This window comes from Balaenoptera acutorostrata, chromosome 12 (genome assembly GCF_949987535.1).
Source record: "Balaenoptera acutorostrata chromosome 12, mBalAcu1.1, whole genome shotgun sequence".
Lineage (NCBI taxonomy): Eukaryota > Metazoa > Chordata > Mammalia > Artiodactyla > Balaenopteridae > Balaenoptera > Balaenoptera acutorostrata.
In genome coordinates this window covers 81,256,538-81,279,740 of record NC_080075.1, presented here as the reverse complement: position 1 = coordinate 81,279,740, position 23,203 = coordinate 81,256,538, and the positions used below count along the sequence as shown (strand labels likewise).

The following is a 23,203-nucleotide window of genomic DNA, read 5'->3' as shown; positions in this document are numbered from 1 at the left end:
AATACAAAGAGATAGACAGATGAGAGATAGAAAAGTCACAGAGATAGAGATAAAGATATATAGATAGAAATATAGATAGATATGTTATAGAGATATAACCTAGATATAGAGGTAAATATATAGAGATAGAAATAAAGATAGATTGAGATATGATATAGAGATAGATATAGAAATAGAGATATAATCTAGATAAAGAGATAAAGAGGTAGAGATAGAAATATAGATATGACATAGAGATAAAGACACACAGATAGATGTAGGTATAGATACAGATATAGATGTAGATTTAGTTATAGATATACTTGTAGATATATTCACCCTTCAAAGTTTGATCCTGTAATTAGGACATACCAACACAAAGGGGCAGTAGGTGCTTTGGTTAACAACAAATCCAAAATCATAAAAGTATCACCCATTTGCCAAATTCATTATTTTCTTTTTTCTTCTTTTTCTTTTTTCAATATTTTACTTACAGATTCAGAAAAATAAATAAAACATGATAGCTAAAATGAATTTTGAAGCTTATCTGATTTATCCCCTCATTTTGTATCCAGGGAAATGGAAGTCCAAAGTGACTTGAGTTTAGTCACAACTAGACACCCTGTCACAACCCGGCATCCACTCCTCTGCAACGAGTTGCTTCCTTATCCGCCTTAAGCATTTATAAAGCAGCGGCAGCATCACAGATCCTAATCTAAAACCAGTGAGGATACAATAAAGAGCAAAGCATAGGATTTCCCTTAAAGAAGGGGCAATTTTGACTTTTCTCATGGTGAGAATTCTAAAGTGAGGGAGACCTGAAAATTAGTGAGGAGTCTAGATTTCTACTGCCTGTGTCTTGTTTTCCATAGAAAGATAACAGAACTTCTCTGGGAGTTTATGACCTTCTTGGGACAATATGCATGTAGAGGGACCTGTCGAGGACGTAAATGAAAATTGCTTCCCATGACCCATGGGGCAAAACCCCTTCTCTAGAAATGTAGTTCAGGACTAATTTTCTTCTCAAGTAGATGCAGTTATACAAGAACCATGAGCTAATAATGGTTGTCTCATAATAAAGACTGCGGTCCTGAGGGACCCGTGACTATAGAAAATGGATATCGTCACCCAGAGGACAAGAGAAGGGGCAGCTCTGAGAAGTGACCTCAGGATCTGGGTGACCCCATGGGGGCGGGGTAAGGTGGCTGTGTCTTTAACCTCCTTCCAGAGAGCCCACATGTGGAAGGCGGCTCATATTTTGGGCTGCATCTACCTTTGATTTGTTACATCTGCTTGAGGGCAGGGACCGGATCTTATATTTTACTCGTTGCCCCTCCTCACCCTCCCTCCCACCCACACAGAGCTCAGCATAGAGCCTGGCACTAACCTGGCTTCTGGGAGTATCTGTTGAATGAATACTTTGGCAGAAAACAGTTTTTGGATTCGCCATTTCTAATTAAGAGGAAATCTCTCTCTCCTTTTCCCATCCATATGGCCAAGTGCATGTACTGCTCTGGGGATGATTCATACCCTCACGCATCACCGGCTAAAGCAGTAATGGGAATGACAAGTTTTAAGGCCAAATGGAGAGCCTTCTTTAGCATAGCTGACTTAAGACAACCTTCGGAACACATTTCCAGCCTTTTACTGGTCTTTGGGTAGATTTGCTGCTGTCTCCTCAGGCTTGAAAAAGACCTGCTGTGCTGAGTCACGTGTTCATCCGATACCTCCTGTGTGCCTGGCCCTGTACTAGGCACCAGGGATCACAGCGATGGGCAAAACCAGGCCACTCCCTGCCTCTATTTAGCTTATAATCCACAAGCAATGCCAGGAACATTTCTTCACAATGATGATAAATGTTACCAAGGGCGAGACTTGGTGATGTGCATGTGTGTAATGGGGGTTCCGACCTCAGCTCAGAGAAGGCGTTCTGAACGTGAAGACTGAAGCAAGATCTAAAGAAGGAACAGGCATTAACTGGGCTGGGGCAGAAAAGGAGCATTCCAGACAAAGAGAGAAACATGGCAAAGGTCCCACAGCTGTGGTAGAGAGTCCAGCAAGGTCCCAGGTAGTGAAAGAAGCCCGGAGGGCAGAGGAGTGGACCAGAAACTGGACACGGAGGCTTGGGGATAATTTTGTTTCTTGTCCTGAGGACAATTAGATGCTATTGGCAGTTATGGGAAGTGGGCATGAGCTAACTTGGGTGTGAAAATTTCCCTCTGGACTTGTGAGGCCTCGTGGGCGTGATGAGCCTAAAGCCAAAATCAAATACCCAGTTAATCGTCAAGGACACCAGCTTGACCGGTAGCCCAGGGCATGTGTGCTGAGACCCCACCGCTAACCACCTGCTCACCCAGGTGCCCTCTGCGAGCATCAGGGGATGGATGCATCTCGGCAGCCCTGAGGGGAAAACGGAGGGGAGGGAGCAGCCTCCGACCCCCAGGGGCCCAGCTCCTTGCGGCCTCAGAGGGCTTCCACACGTGCCGTCCCCACTGCATCTCACGGCAATTCTACGTGATAGGTATTAAGTATTATTGCCATGGTTTGTGGATGAGGAAACTGAGGCTCAGATGGGTTAACTGACTTAGTTAATATCACAGAACGAGACAGAACTTGGTTCACCTCTCACTTCTGCCTCTTGTGAGCCTGAGGTGGGTCCTGCTTTCTCTCAAGGACACCACGCTCCTGCAGCCCTGGGGGGAAGACGGAGTATCAGCGCCGAGCTGAGCCATAGCCAAGGTCCAGGAGGTTGACTGCAATTCTCGGACTCGGGCTTGGTTGGCACTTCTCTGTCCACAGTGGCACCTGCCCCAGAGCTAGGGGCCACGGTCCCCAACCCCCTGGCCCAGCCTTCCCTGCTGCCTGGAGATGAGGGGATCTTCCCTGTGAGGGGCAGGTATTTGCTTCCTTTGCCCCTAATAGTGGGTGCCTGCTCCCTGTGGGCCTGTTGTGACCTGGCCCAGCCTTGATGACAAAGATCAAGGTTCCCGTGAGCACAGTGCAAAGCAGGAAGAGCACGTGGGGAGAAAGAAGCAGAGAGATGGGTGAGACGGGCGGAGCCTTTCCAGATCCTGGTGCAGGAGGTGGATTGCAGCTCCATCTCAGTGCTGAAGGCCAGGCAGACTTGGCAGGTGCAGGAGAGGCAGTGTCTGCAGACCGAGCTGGGTTTGGTCCCAGCCCACCCACCCCACTTAGTGGTATGACCTTATGCCAGTTACATAACGCAGAACGATGGCCCTCAAGTCCTAAACGTGTTGAAGGACCCTCTGAGGCAGCACATGAAAAGGACCTGCCTAGGGCCTTGCTCCCTGATAGGCCCTCATGAAACGATAACAACTATTCTAGTAGCAGGGCCTGGAAAGGCGGTACTGAGTCAGGCTACCCAGAGGAGGCCTCTAGCTAATTCCAGCAGAGGTGAGGGGAGATGACCTTGGAAGCACAGTAGCCATAGTTCAGGGGTGCAATAGAGAAAGACTCTGCTACCGAGTCCAAGCTCATCCTGCTCGCTGCACAACAGGCCAACTCATCGAGAGAGATGGGTTGTTGGACAAGGAATAGTGACTATTCAGAAAGCCAGCAAACCGAGAAGATGCTGGACTAGTGTCCCTAAGAACCATTTTGCTCCTTTTGGATGCTTAGTTTCCTTTATAGAACAAAGAAGGGAAGGTGAGGAAGTAAAGTATAAAAGCTGGTAAGTCGTTGCAAATATTTCCTGGTTGCAGCCAGACCAGACTACAGAGGGGATGAGTTAATTTCTTCTTTCCTGCATCCAATCACAGGTGGGCCCGGTCAGGATGTTTCCTGTGAGCTTAAACAAAGGTATTTTAGCTTAATGCTCAGGCAAGGGAGGCAGGGTTCCTGGAGGTGGGCCATTCTGTTACTTTAAGCCATAGGCAACATCCCTTTAATGATTAACTTGTAACAAAAGCAATAGAATAGAAAGGTTAAAGGAAAAGAAACAGACCCAATGTGGAGCCAGATTTGTTCTTCCCTATTACCACTCCACCCTTGGGGAGGGGATTCTGTTGGTGGGTTCATAAGCCAGACAATATGGGCTTCTGACATTTGAGAACAAAGGAAAACAGAACTGACCTGAGTGAGGACATTTTACAAGGGGCTGTGTCTTGTGAGGGATTGGAGGGTAGACCTCTCCAGGACAATGAGCAGCAGAGAGGTCTTCTGTTCTCTGATCCCATCATGAGCCCTATTTCAGGCAGACTAATGGGCAGAACTCTAGTCTGGGGTCCGAGGGCTGCCCAGCATCAGCTGGGAGCTGGAGAGAGACCGTCCTCCTTGGCAGTCTTCTTGCCACTCCCTCCTGACACCGCCATGTCAGCCATCACAGTGGGGCAAGGCCATGCTTGTGAAAACTCCCCCAACCTGAAGGTTGGGCAGAGAATTTCTAGGAGACCTGCATTCTCCATCAAATTGAGGCAGGCACCAGTGACACTGGGAGAGGGGAAGGATCCATGGGAAATGTTACAATGTTTTCTCGGAACTTAGTACAACTTCTTGAAGGATGAACTATACGCAGCAAGATGGTGCAGAGGGGTGGAGTGGGGGATGGAAGCACAGTGTTTTGAGGCCATTTCTTACTGCAGCCACCTGTGCTGCACTGCGGGTGGGGGGCCTGGGGGTACAGACGCATATTCAGCATGAGGTGTCTGGGGTCATTCACCATCTCTTAAGGAAACAAACCTTTTAATATTCACAACTGGATAGATTATTGAAAAGATGGAAACGTGGGGCTTTGGCTCACTATCTGTAAGGAAAACCTCTGCTGTGGCTTTGGAACAGGCAGGTTAATTTGTGCAAATTCTCCTACTGCCTCCCTGGGGAGAGACACAAGTCCACGGGCATTTCCTGGGGTTTTCCTCTCCTGCACATTTGTCAGTTCCAAGTAAGGATGTGGAATACAGGGGGATACAGTGTAGGCTTGTGGAATCCCAGAAAGTTTCAGACTCTGAGACCTTTCCTAAACTATGATGAAGAGCAATGAATTATCAGCCGCCTGAATATTAGGTGGGGGAAGGGGACCACACACTAAATTTTTGTTAAGTTTCAAACTCATAAGATCATCTCCATTACTCTTGTTTGTGGCTCTATACACTTGTATCATAGTGTAATTTTATGCTTATACAGTTGATTGATTAGTGTCTATTTCCCCCAATATCCTTAACATTCTTTGCATTTTTTCTATTTTATTCAGCACCTAACACAGTGCTTGACACGTAGTAACTGCTCAATAAAAGTTTGTTGAGTTAAAAGAATGAATGAATCATGAAAAATATCCCTCAGTGGCATTTTAGTAATTTCCATGTAGTACATCATCTTGCCAGGAGGTGGCCATAAATACACACAGCCAAGGATTTCAAGCATTAGAGGCGATGGAAGCTAAGAATTACATAATGCAGCAAATTTGTTTGTTTCATCAGATGTGAACTTAGGTTTATTTCCTCAGCTAATACTTGATTAATAGAAACAGAAAGATGTAGCAGAAATGACCGGACAGATCTGCATTCAATCCTGCCTCTCCCATAGCCAGCCAGGCACCATGAGCAAAAGCCGTGACCTTTCAAGCTTGTTTCCTTGTCCACAACAAGGAACTTACGATGGCAAGTTTTGTTATAAGGATTAAATGAAATAGCACACATTAGAAGTATTAGAAGTGAGTTCATTCCAGTGCTGCGTGAAAATCATGAAAGTATTCCAACAAATGATGAGGCTGATGAAAATTTTTCTGGTGTTTTCAGAAGAATTTTTCTTTCTACCTTCTGTTTTGTATTTAGTGGTCCTTCAGCATCCATGAGTATTGGTTCCAGGACCTCCACCAATACCAAAATCTGCAGATGCTCAAATCCCTTATATAAACTGGCCGAGTGCAGTCAGCCCTCCATAGCTACGGATCCCACATCTGCGGATTCAACCAACCACGGATCAAATTTCAAATTTCAATCTGCAATGGGTTGAATCCACAGATGTGGATACACTGAGCCAACTCGGTAGAGCGTGAACAGTTCTTACTACTCTTCTGCAAAATGGCAACAGATTGACACAGTGGGAGGAGAACTTAAGAGTTTGCTGGGCCTTTCTGAGTCCACGTTTCCTTGACCATGAAATGGAGCTGCGGATAACTGCTTGGCAGGAATATTGTGAAAGCTAATGACATAGCATAGATCATACTAGTCAATACAGAAGCCCCCTTGCCATGAGTGGTTATTGAAAGTATGAATAATATGTAGGGACTTCCTTGTGGTCCAGTAGTTAAGACTCTGCACTTCCACTGCAGAGGGTGCAGGTTCGATCCCTGGCTGGGGAACTAAGATTCTGCATGCTGTGCTGTGCGGCCAAAAATAAATTAATTAATTAGTTTTTTAAAAAAGAAAGTGATACGTAAGTTAAATGACATTAAAATATTCAGTTCTTCAGGTACTCTAGTAGCATTTCAAGGGTTGCTTCCCCACTGTCCTCAATGCTCTGTCTTTTTTTCTATTTTATTCCCAGCACCTGACACAGTGGTTGACACATATGGCCAGTGGCTGTCATTTTGGACAGTGTGGCTTATAGAATATTGCCATCATCGCAAGAAGTTCTATTGAATGGAGCTGGCTAGGTTATAATAAATGTCCACTTGGCGGTAACAGTTTTTGGCAGCAGTGTTTGGTCGCCTGGTTACCTTCCAGCTGACACCGACAAGGTAATAGGGAGCACCTACTATTTGCAGGACCTGTGCTATGTGTTGTGAATACAACGGTGAGCAAATAGGTTTGTGTTCTGGGGATTCACAGTTCAATAATAGATACTAAATAAATAATCCCTTAAAGAAATAGGTATGACAGATGGTGTTAAAAGTCTGTCCTAAAAACCTGCTTCTCTGTTACTAAGTAAAAGTAAGGGGAACCAAACCATCCCCTTGGGTTGCCTTGAGGATTTCAGGAGATGCTGAAGGTGTAACTGATCACAAGACTATGCAGTACTTCCTTAGGAAGGACTGTTGCCGAGTCCAAGCTTGTACTGCTCGCCACACAACAGGCCAGCAAATCTAGAGATGTGTTGTTAAGGCAAGGAATAGAGACTTAATTTGGAAAGCCAGCAGACGGAGAACATGGCGGACTGTCATCCCAAAGAACCATCTTCCCCAAATTAGAACTCAGGCTTCTTTTATACTAAAAGGGAAGGGGTGTGGTTGGTTTTCGCAGACTTCTTGGTGTCAGAATCCTTTGTTCTTGCATCTGTCCAGGTAGGTCAGGTCAGGTCGTGATGTTCCTGAAAACTTCCAAGAAGACAACTGCTATTCTCTGTTCTGCAACTTTTTATCTCTATATGAATGGAAAAGTGTTATACCCTTAAAGGTCAGAGCCTTGAGAATGGGCTATTCTGTATATTTCAGGCTATAGGCAACATTCTTAACTTGTGGCAAAAGCAATAGAATACAAAAGTTAAAGTAAAAGAAACAGATCCAATATGGAGTGAGATTGGTTCTTCCCTATTACAGGACAGCCTCATAAAGAAATTAGTTCACTCCTTCATTCACTAAGTAATTACTGAGTACCTGCTATGTGTGGATTAGGCAGGGAACAAAATAGCATAGCAGCCAAGGCTCTCTGTTCTCATGGAGTTTACATTTCTCATGGAGGAAGAAAGACAATGAATAAGTAATTAAAATATGTTGTATGGTAGTCAGCTTTTTGGAGAAAAATAAAGCAGTGAAGGTGGATAGAGAATTCTGAGGATGGGAGAGTTGACACTGTAATGAGGACTCTTAAACTATTTTTCATTACCGTTCAGCTGTAGTGAAAACCCTTCTCTTCCCTCACAGGAGCATGAATGCGTTTAGTTAACGCAGCGTTCCCATTTCACAGATGAAAGTGAGCTGCTAAGAGAAGTGACACAACCACAAATACAAAGACACAATGACAAACACAAGACCACAGACCCTGTACTCATGGGGAATTTCTGGAGCTTCTCCCTGAGAGGCTCCAGGCAGAGAGCTGTGGGGCAGCAGAGATGAGCCAACTGTCTCTGCTTGCACAGAGCTCACAGGCCAGTAGGGACACAGGCAGCAATAGAACTTACTATGGTCTAAGGCAGAGGGTTTGGAAACATTCATCTGGAAATAAGTGATACACAAACCAAGCAGAGGGAGAGATTCCATCCAGCCACGAAGGCTGCATGGAGTTGGAGCATTTGAGCTGGATGTAAAGAAAAGGTGGGATTTCTTGATTGGCCAAGGTGAGATGGGTGAGAGAGGGAAGCCTTATGAAGTATGACGGCAAAGGGCGGGTTTGGTGACACCTAGGAAGACAGCCGAGGCTCAGGGGCATAAAGCAGAGGAACAAAGCAAGAGAGACATGCCTGCAGGTTGGGGCAATCACGAAGCGCCACACATGCAGCAGGGTGAGGAGTTTGAATTCAGCCTCTGCCAAAAGAGCCTCCAAGGGCTGAGATCAAAAGCAGAGGGAAGCAGGACATGCAGTGTTTAAGGCACATATCATCGGGTCAGCTATGGAAGCCCTTGAATGGCAAATGAAGGAGCTTGCACTTGATTCCACGGGGTGTTCATGTGAAGAGAAATGACACAATCAGAGCCACACTGCAGGAAGGTCAGTGTGGCCTGGGTATCGGACCTGGAGGAGACCAGAGGCCGGAGGAGTTGGGAGACTGTGGTCAGAATCAACGGGGGGCATGTGGGCTCTGGCCGAGGCAGAAGGGAGAGCAGGGCTTACCTCTGTGGATCATAACTAAATTTATTTTCTTTCAAACAAGTTGCTATTGGTTGAATGTTTGTGTGTCCCCAAAATCCATATGTTGAAACTTAATACCCAAAGTGATGGTATTAGGAGGTAGGGCCTTTGGGGGGTGCTTAGATCATGAGGGTAGAGCCCTCATGAATGAGATTAGTGCCTTTATAAAAGAAACCCCACAGAGTGCCCTTGCCCCTTCCACTATGTGAGGACACAGCAAGAAGTCGACAGTCTGCAATGAAGAAGAGGGTCCTCACCAGTACCCGACCCTGCTGGCACCCTGATCTTGGACTTCTAGCCTCCAGAACTATAAGAAATAAATGTCTGTTGTTTATTAGCTACCCAGTCTGTGATAGTTTTTTTTTTTAAGCAACTTTTTTTTTTTTTTTAAGATTTCTTTATTGATTGATCGATTGATTGATGGCTATGTTGGGTCTTCGTTTCTGTGCTAGGGCTTTCTCCAGTTGTGGCAAGTGGGGGCCACTCTTCATCGCGGTGCGCGGGCCTCTCACTATCGTGGCCTCTCTTGTTGCGGAGCACAGGCTCCAGACGCGCAGGCTCAGTAGTTGTGGCTCACGGGCCTAGTTGCTCCACGGCATGTGGGATCTTCCCAGACCAGGGCTCGAACCCGTGTTTCCTGCATTAGCAGGCAGATTCTCAACCACTGCGCCACCAGGGAAGCCCTGTGATAGTTTTTAATAGCAGCCTGAACTACAAAGAAGTAAGTGAAATATATATAATTATATATATTAAAATATTTCAACCTCACCATTCTTTTTTTCTATTATATTAAAAGGTTTAGATTATTAAGACCACCAAAAATTATTTCCACACCAATATTTAATGCAGGAATTGAAGCAAAATACATTTTAAAAATAAAACAAAACACCCCGCAAGCAACAATACCCCCAAAATACTTGTACTTCTCAGGCACTATTTTCCTCCAAGAGAAGTGAATATGAGTTCAAGACCCTGATTTCCTCCTACAGAGATTGAAGGGAGTATGGCTTCATTTTTCTGTGATGATCCATCCAGAGTTGAATTATTTCATCAAAAGAAGGATCATTCCCCTGATTAGAAAAACTTGAAGTACTCGGAACATGATAGGATGAATTTTCTAAAGGAAATAACCCCTCCAGGTATCTGAGGGCTCTTGATCACACACTCAGTTCTTCCAAAGTAAACATGTTGGCTATAAAAGTCAGTAAATAGACCTTCGGCAAGGCACATGTAACTTTTATAGCTCAAAATGTACAATCGATTCTTTTCTCGAGGCCTTCCTGATCTAAATTAATTTTTAATATACTGACCTAAGGTGCCCAGTTATTTTTAGATAAAACTGTCAGATAGCCCTCAAGTTAAAAGTCTGCTGTGAGGTATAAGATGGGTAAAGCATTACATCGCCAGAAACCTACATGGATAGAGAAAAATTATACCCAGTGGCCTCATGTCATTGCGTGTAGAAAGGCTGATGGCTAAACATCCCTAAGGAGACTTGGGAATCCACCAGGGGGCTCGCTCTGCTCTGTTCTTGGGCTATTTCACAGGTACCCGCTCTGCCCAAGACCACTGAACGTGAAGCAGGTGACACAACAGCAAACAGCACACCCCTAGAGAGAGATGAAGGCCACTCATGCACAGGGCACATATGATACTGAGAGAGAATAAGAAATACATATTTGGTCTTAGTCCCGGGTTCCTGACACAAAAGCTTCTAAGACTCTTGGAATCTCTGGAGTGATAACAGTGTCTTTTGTATGTTAATGAGATAACTGGTGGCTGGGGGACCCCTAGCTTCAGGACTGGGGCAGGGTTGGGAGGGGGGCTGGTCCCAGAAAGACAATGGCAGATTAGAGAATTGGGACTTTCAGCTCCAACCCCGACCTCTGGGGAGGAGAAAGGGTCTGGAGATTGAGTTCAATCACCAATGGCCAATGATTTAATCAATTATGCCTACATAATGAAACTGCAATAAAAATCCTCAAACTACGGGGCTGGGGGAGCGTCCAGGCTGGTGAACGCATCCAGGGGCTGGGAGGGCGGTGCACCCAGAGAGGGCACGGAAGCTCCACACACCCCCATGCCCACACCTTGCTCTCTGCATCTCCTCCGTTGGGTTGTAACCTTATAACAAACTGGTAGTAGTAAATAAAGTGCCTTCCTGAATTTTGTGAGTCGTTCTAGCAAATTATCCAACCTGAGGAGGGGCTGTGGGAATCCTCCAACTACGTAGCAGATCTTTCAGAAGAACAGGTGGCAACCTGGGACTTGTGACTGGCGTTTAAGGTGGGCGCAGTCTTGTGGGACTGAACCCTTACCCTCTGGGGTCTGCTGTAACTCCAGGCAGTTAGGGTCAGAATTGAATTGAACTGTAGGACACCCAGCTGGTGTCCAGCCAGTTGGAAAATTGGTTGTTGCGAGGGGAAAATAATAAAACAAACCCACACACATTTGGTGTCCTAAGAGTTACGAGTAAAGAACAGTTCAGAGTACGTGGGAGAATAAGTAGTCACAGAATAAGTTCTTTGATTAGAAGAGACTGTCAGATTTTTACTTTCTGAGATTAATAAAATGAGTCATGCAGCTTCCAGCCACTAAGTTTTGGGGTGGTTTCTCACACAGCAGCAGCAACCAGAACGGGTCCTGGCACCTGGAAGTGGGAGCTACTGAAATACAAGCCGAAGTCAGCTCCTCCCCTGGAACACTTGCCTTGTCCTTGGCCCGCCTGTATTGGCTCCTGACATGAAATGTTTATTTTGCTTCTGGAGGGAAATTTTCTATTGTCCAGTGTGCTTCTCAGTGTAGGAAGAGTGGGCAGCCGAGTTCAGCAAGTCCCAGGGCAGGATGTACAGCGAGAAAGAGGACACAGCCCAGAGGGGCCACGATGCCGGCCGTCTGCGTGCGGCCAGCCCCGCCCACTTAGCAAGTGGCAACACCTACGCAGGAACAGGAGCCCCGGTCGCATCCTCAGGAATCTGCTTTGGATTTTGTAGTTGCGGGATTTATTCGTCCAGAAACACATACACACCTTCTCTGCTTTAAAACACCACGTGGTGCGCTTTGGTTTTGTTTTGGGGATGGGGTGAGGGTTATTTGCTGGTTTCCTGCGCTCCACCTGGAGAATGTCCTTTAGCTTTGCTGGGGCAGAAGGTCAGGTATCATCAGACCGGGATCCCTGCTGCGTGTCACGGGCCCAGATGCGCGTCTGGGGCCGCGGCCACCGCCTCGGGCTCCGTGTTCTCACCACCTGTGGGATCTGCCCCTCCTCCGCTTCCTGTGCCCATCCTGGGTCTCCTACAGTTCCCCGTCGGCTCTGAGAAGTCACCTCTTTACGTCTCTCAGAAATAAGCCCGGTCATGTTCTATTTTTAGTGGCTCTTAAATGATCTGCCAAAAAAAAAAAATGCCCGTAAGAAGAAGTCACACCCTGGACCCTCACCCAGGGAGACGGTTGCGGGCTGGGGACGGGGGAGCCGCTGGCCGGAGGTCGGGGTCATGTCGCTCGGGCCCCGCGCGCAGTGGACCTGGATTGTCACACCGAGAGGCACGTGGAAATCCAGGTAGCACCGCCCCGTGCGGGAGAGAAGTCGGCTCCGAAGCCGCAGATGTGGAATCCTAGCGGCCCCAGTCCAGGCCGCGCCAACCCAGAAGTGTCCCCAGCCTCACCCACCGGAGAGAGCGAGGGGCCTGGGAGCGAGGACACCCGGAAGGATGGCCTCCCTATGCCAGCCCTTGGCCTTGAGCGTTGGGCCAGACCCTGTCCGGGCAGCCGAGCCTGTCCCCCGTCCCGGGAGGCTGGGCGAGCCCGGGCTGTGAGCAGAGAGCAAGCGAGCGGTGGTCTTTGACTCGGGGGCCTGTGATTCGTCCCCTCCCGACGGCTGACCTTGTGTGTTTCGCTCTGCAGTTCTTCCCGTATGGCGACGCCTCCAAGTTCGCCCAGCACGCCTTCCGGACCTTCGACAAGAACGGGGACGGCACCATCGACTTCCGAGAGTTCATCTGCGCGCTCTCCATCACCTCCAGGGGCAGCTTTGAGCAGAAGCTGAACTGGGCCTTCAACATGTACGACCTGGATGGCGACGGCAAGATCACCCGCGTGGAGATGCTGGAGATCATTGAGGTGGGGCGGCGGCCCCTGGGGTGTGGTCGGGACCGGGGCTGCTGTGGGCACACGGCGGGCAGACCCCTGGGAAGAGGCTCCCTGGGGCGCAGGCCTACGGCAGCTCCCTTCACCCCCAAGCCAGGAGACCTGCCGGGCCTTGACTTCTCCGTCCCTGCTCCCTTGCTCCCTCGAGGCGCTGGGAAATGTCACAGGTCCAAGGTGCAGGGCCCTGGCTGTCAATCGCCATTTCAGCCAGCCATGCTCACAGTGTGACATCTCCCATAAACGTAAGCCTAGTGGGTGCAAAGGATGGTATCAGGACTCAGTTTCTCCAGCCCGTGTGTTAGCTCTGCCCTTCTGGACGCCGCCCTATGACTCAGACCAACTCCCTCCACTGCCCATTCCTCTAACAGCACGAGATCCTGCCCGCGGCCCCCAGGTTCCCATCATTCCATGGGAACAGGCATCTTTCTCAGTTGCCTGTGCAGACATCCCAGGACCCCCTGCCCACTGCTCTGACCTTAACCTTCCACACTCCTCCCTACACACCGTGCTCGAGATGCCTGGGCTTTCCTGGTCTTCCCGGAACATGCAGCCTCACGTGAGGGCCTTGATGTCCTCTCTCTCTGCCCAGGGCCCTTCCCCGGGCCCCTCACTCCACTCAGGGCTGTGCCCTCATCTCACCTCCCGGCAGGCCTTCCTCCCTGCGTTCCCCTCCCCAAAGAGTGCCCATGCCCCACCCCAGGGCCATCTAACCTCTTACCAACATGATTTTTTGTCACAGCGTTTATCACTGCCCCAAATAACCTCATCTGGTAGAGCGCAAGCGCTGTAAAGAGAGTACTGCTGTATCCCTAGAACCCAGAACAGTCCTGGAGCCTGGCGGGCACTCAGTTACTGATGAATGAATCAGTGCCTTTTCTCTGACTGACTGTCTTACCATGTGTGTCCACCTCTGCACCGACCAGCGTGACCCAAGGTGGGAAAGGCACCACTTGCCACAGGCCAGAGCCAAGTGTCCCATCCTGGAGCTGGGGTGAGGCCCCGTCTAGACCACGGAGCTGAGATTCAGGGAGGGTGGATCCCCAAGTGAAAACTGGGGGCTGATGGGAAGAAACAGTAGCCAAAACCCAAGTGACCAAATCCCCAGATGCCCACCATGCTACGCTCACTCTCCTCCCCTGGGGCAGCTCCCCAGCGCAGTTCGCTCCTCCTGCGGCCTCTGGAGCCCTGCCTGCCACTTACCCACCCTCCCTTGGCATCTTCAGTCCCTTTTCTCCCTTTGGTACCCACTTACGTTCCCAAGTAAATTGGAAAACCCAACAGCAGCAAGGGTCAGGCCTGGCGTTGCTGCTTTCCTGGCTGTAGGGCTTTGAGGGCACCAGAGCCTCAGTGTCTTGGTGAAAAAATAAAGGTAATAAAACCTACCCCCCAAGTCTGTGGTAATGAGTAAGCACATGGCACGCTTCCTCTCATGTAGGAAACGCTCGGGAACCGGCAGTTAGCTCTCGAGGCTCTGTCTCCCTTGGAAATACCATCCGCCTCAACTCTCAGCTTCTTTCCTTCTAATCAGCCGTGTCACCTTCATGTTCCCTCTGCATGTGGCTTCCCTTCTCCACCTCTGGTATTTTCACCAACTTCTGGCCCTTTGCACCTGCGCCCTGGCACCCTTTCTGGCCTCTAGGTTCCCTTTTGCTGAGCTACCTTTCCAGAACCAAGGTATCAATAACTGATACAGTCTTTACAGCATCTCTGTGCTCCAGGGGCTGCTCATTCATTCGATCAAAAGGCTTTACAGAGCAGTTCCCCTGTGCCAGGCACAGGCACACAGGTCTCTGACAGCTGGTCCAGCCAGCATCTGTTTGCTTGCATGTCTGCTCCGGCCTCACTGTCCATCTGGGGCCCCTCACTCTTGCACACGCACAGCTGGCCATGCTTTTCCCCTGGAATGTCCTTCAGGGCTCTGGGCCCATCCAAATCCTCTCACACTTCAAGGTCTAGGTTATCTTGCCACGTCCAAGAAGGCTTCTTGGCCCACTTCACCCTAGAGCTGCCCACCACCCTCTAAGCTCCTATAGCCTGTAGTCAGCTTTTCTGCAGGCGCCAACCTCCTGCAAGGTGGAGGGGAGACAGACGTGAAGAGACACAAGTGCCCACCCTGGAGGAGCTCACTGACCCAGGGGCGTGCGTCGACACAAGTGATCAGGCAATGACAGCAGAGTGAGGCAGGTGCTCTGACGGGGGAGGGTCAGTGCGAGGAGAGACAAGGGCCACGTAACCCCAATGAAGGACAGTGTATCTGCCCTGAAGTGTTGGGCACAGGCCTAATGGGTCACAAAACCTAACGGGTTTGTGAATAAACTTATTCACAAGTTTTGGTTGAATAAGAGAGTACTTGAGACAGTTACTTCTTCCTGGGAAAGCACCTGTGATAACATATCCTTTTTTCAGAGAAGACTGCTACATATTTCGTTGCATGCCGGAGTACCCCATGAAGCATACGCACCTACAGGGATTCCTTACATTTGTCAGGGAACACGTTCATGCTTAGTTCTGAGCCTGACATGCCCTTGGCCTAGGTTGGTGAGAAGTGTGAGTCTGCGTCTGGAACGTCATTTCCTGGTTGTCATGTTCATGATCCCAATTGCAGGGCTGCATCTTGGATACGGTTAATGAGACCTGGCCATGTTCAGAGTTGTTAGATGTGGTCCAGGGTGGACTTTTTGGATTTACATTTCTTTCTGCCGTGTCTTCATCAATGGTGCATTTGTCGTGCTAACAGCCTTTCTACCCATTGCTCCTTTAAGCCCTTTTCATTTCACCCTTCAGAGGACAGAGTGAGAGTAGCAGCTTGCATGTGGATGACCCATCTGTCTCTTTTTTAAAGTCCAGGCATGTCTGCTTTTCCCTCACATACCACTCAGGCTTCTAGGTTAATCAGGACCCCCTCTACCAATTGTCCCTCAAATGAAATTTCAATAGTCTGATTCTTTTTTTTTTTTGGTTGCAGCATGCTGCATGCGGGATCTTAGTTCCCCAACCAGGGATCGAACCCGTGCCCCCTGTATTGGGAGCACAGAGTCTTAACCATTGGACCACCAGGGAAGTCCCAATAGTCTGCTTCTTTTAAAGTCAAATGTCCTAGATTTTTTTCTACCATAAATCAACACACTCTAGTTACAAAAATGAGCAAACAAAATACATTTTATCTCAATAGACATTTTACTTGTTCCGTGAAACTCTTGTTATGGTTTACTCTTTCTAATTGGCATTCTTTAAAACTTTATTGAGTTATAATTAACAGGCCATAACTTCACCCATTTTAGCTTTACAATTCAATGATTTTTAGTAAACTTACCGAAGTATGCAGCTATCACCGTAATCCAATTTTAGAATATTTTAATTCTCCCAATAAGGTCCCTCATGCCTGTTGGTACCCCCACACTCTGGAAACTACCCTTCTACTTTGTCTCTATGGATTTGTCTTTCTGGACATTTCATATAAATGGAATCGTAGAATATACGTTTGGCCTTTTATATCTGGCTTTTTTTTTTTTGAGGTTTATCTATGTTATAGCATGTATCAGTATTTCATTCCTTTTTGTTGCTAAAATAGTATTCAGTTGTACAGATATGTCATATTTTGTTTATCTGTTTACCAGTTGATGAGCATTTGTGCTGTTTTCACTTTGGGGCCATTATTTAAAAAGCTGCTATGAATATTCCCCTGCAGGTCTTTGTGTAGATGAGCATTTATTTTTTTAAGGCACTTTCCTAAGAAAGAAACTCATTTCTACATTTAATTCCCATTTGCAGAATTAATTATGCACAATTAATTGAACTGGAAAATGGAATCTTCCTACTCTGTTCTTTGACTTACGAACAGAGTCCCTGATTCACAGATCCCCCTAAACTAACTTCTTTCAGGGCTAAATTTTACTGGTCCACCTTGCTTGCTTTCTTAACAGATTGTAAATTGGGACCACACTTCATCTTTTCCTAAATCTCCAAGGAGTAGAGCTTGTTGCCTCTCATCTGACCTCAAACTCAGAATGTTTAAAACTGAGCTCATCATTTTCCTTCCTGAACCTTTTCCTAATCCATTATTCTTGATCTCACCACTACTCTTCCTAATCACTTCCTCCAGTCAGAAACCTGGGGATCGCATGAAATTCTTCTCTATCCAATTGGTCATGAGACTCACACAGGCTTGATTACACCACTATCTTACTTTAAACCATTTACGGAGTCCTTGGAAGTAAATTTAAATTCTTTACCCTATCATAGGAGAACTTTATGGTCTGTTTCCTGTTTTCCCAAGGCTATCTACAAAATGGTGGGCACCGTGATCATGATGAAAATGAATGAGGATGGCCTCACACCTGAGCAGCGAGTAGACAAGATTTTCAGCAAGATGGATAAGAACAAAGACGACCAGATTACACTGGATGAATTCAAAGAAGCTGCAAAGAGCGACCCTTCCATCGTATTACTTCTGCAGTGCGACATTCAGAAATGAGCAGAGGTCAACGCTATGGACTGCACAAAAGTCTCAATGTTCCATTCAGTCTGCAGCTATTAACACACACACACACACACACACACACACACACACACACACACACAAATATTGCTTGGACTACCTATAAATGGACTTGCTTCTTGTGTTTGAAACACTTGTGTGCATGAGAATGTCATTTGCTAATGAATTTTAAAAGCATATATTATAAAACAAACAACCTGCCACAATGTGATATGTGTGATATCATTTCATTAAAAAAAAAAACTTCCTCCTCCAAAGCCTGGGCAGAAATGTGCTGCAAAGAGTTATATGATTTCTTGTTCATGTTTTGCTAATGCTCGTGTCTCCTTGATTACATAATGTTAGTAGCACTGAAACCCTCATGGTAATGTAACTGAATTATAAGCTGTGTCACCATTCTCCTGTAAAATAGTACTGGACAGACACCCAGAGGGGCCCTTGACTCCTCTGTGTGGTCCACACACAAGAGCTTGTATTATCAGTGAATATAAATGTATGAAATTTGCATGCCTTTTAGGTTTGCCTTAATTCTTACCTCATTTGCATCCTATGAATCTGGAAAGAGCTGTGTTGGAATTAATGCAGTATAAAACTTAAAAACACTGCTAAATGACTCATTAATTAAATATATCTATCTATATATACATATACTCAAAGATATTATTTATTGAAAGTAAAAAAAAAAGATGTATGTGTATTGATTTTGCTTGAATTTTCAAAGGCTTCCAAAGAGGTGGCAATAGATGTCCCAAATAAATTTATAACATTTGACTTTTTCCCTCAGTTCTTATCTCAGAATTTTAAGTTTGAAACAGATGTTCATAATTGTCAAGGGTCCATGGCAACAACTTACTAAATTTACCTTTGAACACACAACTTGGGAATTCAAAGAATTAGTGACAACCAAAGGGAAAAAAGCAACTTCCCAATGCTTCATCCTGGCCCCCAAAAGAGGGACAATTAATATGGCGTGTAAAGTTTAAATAAAACATAAAACTTGCTCATTCTCAAAAAATGCTCACTACATGACAATACATGTCTTCTCAGTGTGACTGTGGTGCTAGCCACGCACTATGTTTTACACAACTATGTGGAGGACACACTTCGCTGGCTGAGAAACGTCCTCCAAAAAGCTGTCTTTCCAAATCAAAAGTGTACTCGTTGTTTTAACGGTGGAACAAAATCCTGACCGTTTTAAGCTTGAGGAAGGAAGGCAGAGAGATTCCATCAAGAACTCTAAAGGCAGGCCTGCATTTTCAGAACAAGCCTGAATGAGACCGTTTCTTTCTACAGTGCTGTCCAGTAGAACTTTCTAGAATGATGGAAACATCTGTACCTACACTGGCTACATGTGACCTTTGAGCACTTCCAGTTCAGCTAGTGTGACTGAGGGACTGCATTTTTCATTTCATTTTACATTTAATTTGCCACGTGTAGCCAGTAGTTATTGTATCACACAGCACAGTGCTAACTTATTCACTTTTTATGGAGCGCCTTTTTTTCTAAATACTCCTCCTTTGTCTGTCTTAGGATCATTAAATGAGACCACAGAGCAGGGCCTGATGATTCCATTCATCCATTCAGCAAGAAACTGGGAGCGAGCAAACCTCCCCACAAACATTCAGGACAACGATGGTACCCGAAACCCCGACAGAAACAAACTTCTGCCCCCAGAGAGAACAGTCCCAAGTGCTAATAGGATGTCCTGGTGCCCTTAACCCCTGTGCTTGGTGAGTCCAAAGGAGAGATGTTCTGTGCCTCCCAATATGCTCTCCTCTGACTGAGGGTGGGGTGGGGTGAGGAGCTGGGGAGACTCCTTGGAAAGGCACTTGGTTAAGTCAAGCTCCAGGCAATGAATTCATAGCAAATTTTCACTGATCACCCTCTGTGCACCCAACACCATTTGTATGGGAGGAGACAGACAATAAACAATAAACACACACACACACACAAATGTCCAATTGTAAGAACTATGAAGAAAAGCACAGCAAATAAAGAAGGAGGGAGAGTGATGGGATGCAGCAGTGGCTATTTCCTATAGGTTGGTTAGGTGACACTAATGGAAGACCCAAGTGAAGGAAGTGAGCCACGTGGGTACTTGGGGCACTCATGAAAAACAAACCCTGCAACAGACTCACTGGTAAATAAATAAATAAAATGTAGAAATTGGGCCAGAAAACAAACATCTTGTTTTGTGCTTGTTTTAGTCTTCTCTGCTCTGCTAGTGTCGACTGGGGCAGGGTCCTGACAGCGGTCCAGCGGTATTGGTTAGAATAAGTGTACATATGCCCTCTGACCCAGCATTTCCACTCCTGGGTGTGTTGCCCCAAGAAGCTCTCACAGGAGGATGTATGGGGACTTGTCCCAGGATGTCCGTGACAACTCTGTTTCTGGGGTGGGGCCTGGAGGCAACCTAGTGGTTTTTGACTAGAGGACTAGGTAAGACGTGGTGCACGCACCCTGCGGCATACTAGGCTTCAGCTGGAAACTGATGTACACACAGCAACAAGCACATGTTTTTACAAGGCTGAAAGGGGAAAAAAGAAACAAAATCTATTGCACCGTATAATATATATAAACGAAAAAGACATTCTCACAAAAGTACACAAAAGGCACATAAAATAAAAGCAAATATCACACTGGAATTGTTTCCAGGGTGTGCATCACAACATCTTATCCCCAAAATGTGTTGGCTTAAAACAGAAGCAATCATTTTATTATTCCTCATGGCTTCTGTGGGTCGGGAATTTGAGAAGGTTCACCTGGATGATTCTAGCTGGGGGTGTCTCGTGCAGTTGCAGTCACATGGAAGCTTGAGCTGCAACAGGTGCCTGGAGCAGCTGGGAGTTGAGCGGGCATCTGTCTTCTTCCAGCCTCAGGGCTTTTCCACATGGGCTAGTTTGTTCTTCCTCACAGCATGGAGGCCTCAGAGCAGTCATACTACTTGCCTGATGGTTCAGGTCTCCAGCACAAGTATTCCTGCTAAGAAACTGGAAGTTTCATATTCTTTTCTGACCTAGCCTCAATAGTCATGAAGTAACACTTCGCCAGCATTCTATTGGTTACAACAGAGTCACAAACCTAGTCATAGTCAAGAAGGAAATTAAACTCTATGTCTTGATAGGTTACAACAAGTTTCTAGAAGAACAGGAGAGATGTTGTTTCCACCCTCTCTGGAAAACGATCAGCCACAGTCTGCCCCGTAGCCACAATTCACATCTCTTCCACATACGAAATGCACTCACCTGCTCCCAGACAACCACAAAAGTCTTACCCCATTGTGACTTCAGGGTCAGGCTGGAGGCCCCAAATCTCATCATCTACAGGCTCCTCAGATGTGGTTCATCAGGTACAGCACACTGAGTACCATTCTTTTTGATCCAAAGGCCTGTGAACCCAATGGATAATTATTGCTCCTTTTCCCCCTTACACAACATAGAATGTTGGGACAGGTGAAGTATAACTGCAATAGAGACACACTTTCAAAAAAGGGGAAACTGGAAAGCTCACAGCAGTCTCTGGTCCATAGCAATTCTGAAATCCAGCCACGTACACCTTGTAAGTTCCTTGATTAGGGCTGAGTCCTATTTTCTGCAGATTGTTCTCCATGGCTTTCGGCTCTGCATTTTGTGTTCTTGTTTCTACCCTCTGAGTTAGCCTTCCTTTTTTATAAAAAAAAAAATAAAAGTAGTCTGTTTATAGCTGAGTAGTTTTCTCTGCCTGCTGCCTGCCCATAAAAGTTCAGGAGTCCAATACCTTCTTTTCATTTTTGTACTGTCTTTTTCAGTCTAAGCTAATACAATTCTTTAAAAAAAAAACTCTTAAGGGTTTTTTATGTATCAATTTATAAAATCCACTCCATTAGAAGGGGCTCACTGTGTGATTACTAAGGAACAACACCCCTAATATTCTTAGAAACCTGTTCTTTAATGGAGAGGAGCTGAAAGTCACGCCTTAGATAAAGGCCTTTTCACACTCGCAGCTCGGCAAGGATGAACCGAGGCTGGGGAGCCCAGCCCAGGAAGCCTGTCCCCCACACCCCACCAATGACCCCCCAGCCACACTGGCCTCCTCACACGCATGGGGCCCTGTCTCGGCAGGTGTCCTTGTCACACGGCCCGTGGGCCTTCGTCTGCAGCCCCTGCATCCACTTGCCCCCCCGCGAGGCAGCCATGAGGGAGCAGGCCAGCTGTCACTGCCTTAGCCCAGCCAAGGGGAGCCCAGCGATTGACGTGGCTGATTGGCAGTGGGGTGGGCACTCCCAGTGCCCCCCCGCTGTGGGTGGAGCCCCCTCCATGGCCCCGTGATGACACCTTCCCCTTGCTCTGCGTAACGATGACAGATGTGGTTCTAAGATTGGCTGCTGGCCCCTGCCCACCACGTGAGGGCCCTGAGTGGATTCCCTCTGTTTGGCCTGGAGGTCGCACAGGGACATCCCTGTTCTCTCTGACGGCTGCCTTCTTTCCTCCTGGTAATCCAGTCCCGCTCCATTTCCTTCTAGATTTCTAACCTCATTAAGTCTTTCATATCACAGCCACTTTCCTTTCTCAACACAATTAAAGCCAGTCCTGCCCCCCCACCGACCAAAAAAAGAAAAAGGCCCTTTTTCTGTCTGAAAAGGTCTAAAAGCACTGCCTTAGATCTTTCTGAGGTCCTAACCAAGGGTCTTACAGTTCTACCCTGGATTTAATTTTGCACTGAAGCCACTCTATAGTTTAAAAATCAGTTGTCATCTGGAAGAGTGTGGGAATAAAACACGGCTCTTTATATGTAACTGCTTGCTCTTTAGTTCTCACATTTTGTCATAGGCAGCAAGAAGCCAGGAGGTACTTTTCACATTCTACCTGCACATGTCTTCAGCTAGATCACGAGTTTATTAGGTACATTTCCTACTTTCAATGTTACTGTGGCATCAGTGATGCCAACTTTCCACCGCTACATAACAAGGGTCCCCTTTGCTCCTGCTTCCGATGGCATTTTCCTTACTTTCTTTTAGCTGTCACCAAGAGCATCCTTGAAAGTCTTAAGTTTCTGCTAACACTCTCCCCAAGGCCCTTTAGGCTTCCAGTAGCATCTTCCTCAAGGCCCTTTGGATTCATGCGTTTGTGACTCTAACCCTCCTCAGGGTCCTTCCAGCCAGTGCCACATGGTTTATATTTAATTTTGTTTGGGTACTCTTTTTTTCAGATACCTAAATCTGTTTGTTACTAATGCTATGTCACAAATCACCCCAAAATTTAATGGCTTGAAGTAATAATTATTGTATTATCTCTCATGGTTGTTTGGCCCAGGATGTCAGGAAGGACTCTGTTGGGCAGTTCTGGCTTGGGAGGTCTATTGCGGTTGTAGTGAGATGGGGGACTTGGGAGTTGGAGCAGCTGACGGTGGCTGGGCACCTCTCTTCATGTAGTCCCAGGGCTTCTCCGTGTGGTTTCCCCACACAGGCTAGTCTAGTTCAGGCTTCCTCATGGTGTGGCAGCCTCAGGGAAGTCAGACTGCTTCCATGGTGACACAGGGATCCAGCACGAGTGTTCTAGAGACCAGGGTGGGACTGCCGCTTCTCTTCATTGCCTTTTCTGACTTTGCCTTGGAAGTTACACATTTCTGCTGTCCTTCTAATGGTTATAAGTGAGATACAAATCTGTCTGGTTTAAGAAGGGAATTAGACTCTGCAAGGCAAGGTTTTGGAAGGACACAGAAGGGATCTCTTGTTGTGGTCATCTTCAGAAAATACAATCTGTGTCAGGGAATGAAGACGGGAGGTGAAAGGAAATAAGTACGGCATGGACCAGAGATGAAGGTGAGCCATGAACTGAAGGGTGTGTTTTTTTTTGTT

At 46.8% G+C, this 23,203-nt stretch overlaps 1 protein-coding gene across 1 annotated transcript in view; it reads left to right on the top strand.

Annotated features, from left to right (window-relative positions):
• VSNL1 (visinin like 1) overlaps positions 1 to 18,138 on the top strand; it is a 103,693-nt gene extending 85,555 nt beyond the window's left edge. The window contains exons 3-4 of the mRNA XM_007183494.3: positions 12,627 to 12,842; positions 17,146 to 18,138. Of these exons, the coding sequence (XP_007183556.1) occupies positions 12,627 to 12,842; positions 17,146 to 17,343 (414 nt within the window). The 3' untranslated portion in view covers positions 17,344 to 18,138. The remainder of the gene's footprint in view (positions 1 to 12,626; positions 12,843 to 17,145) is intronic.
• Positions 18,139 to 23,203: the final 5,065 nt, after the last annotated feature.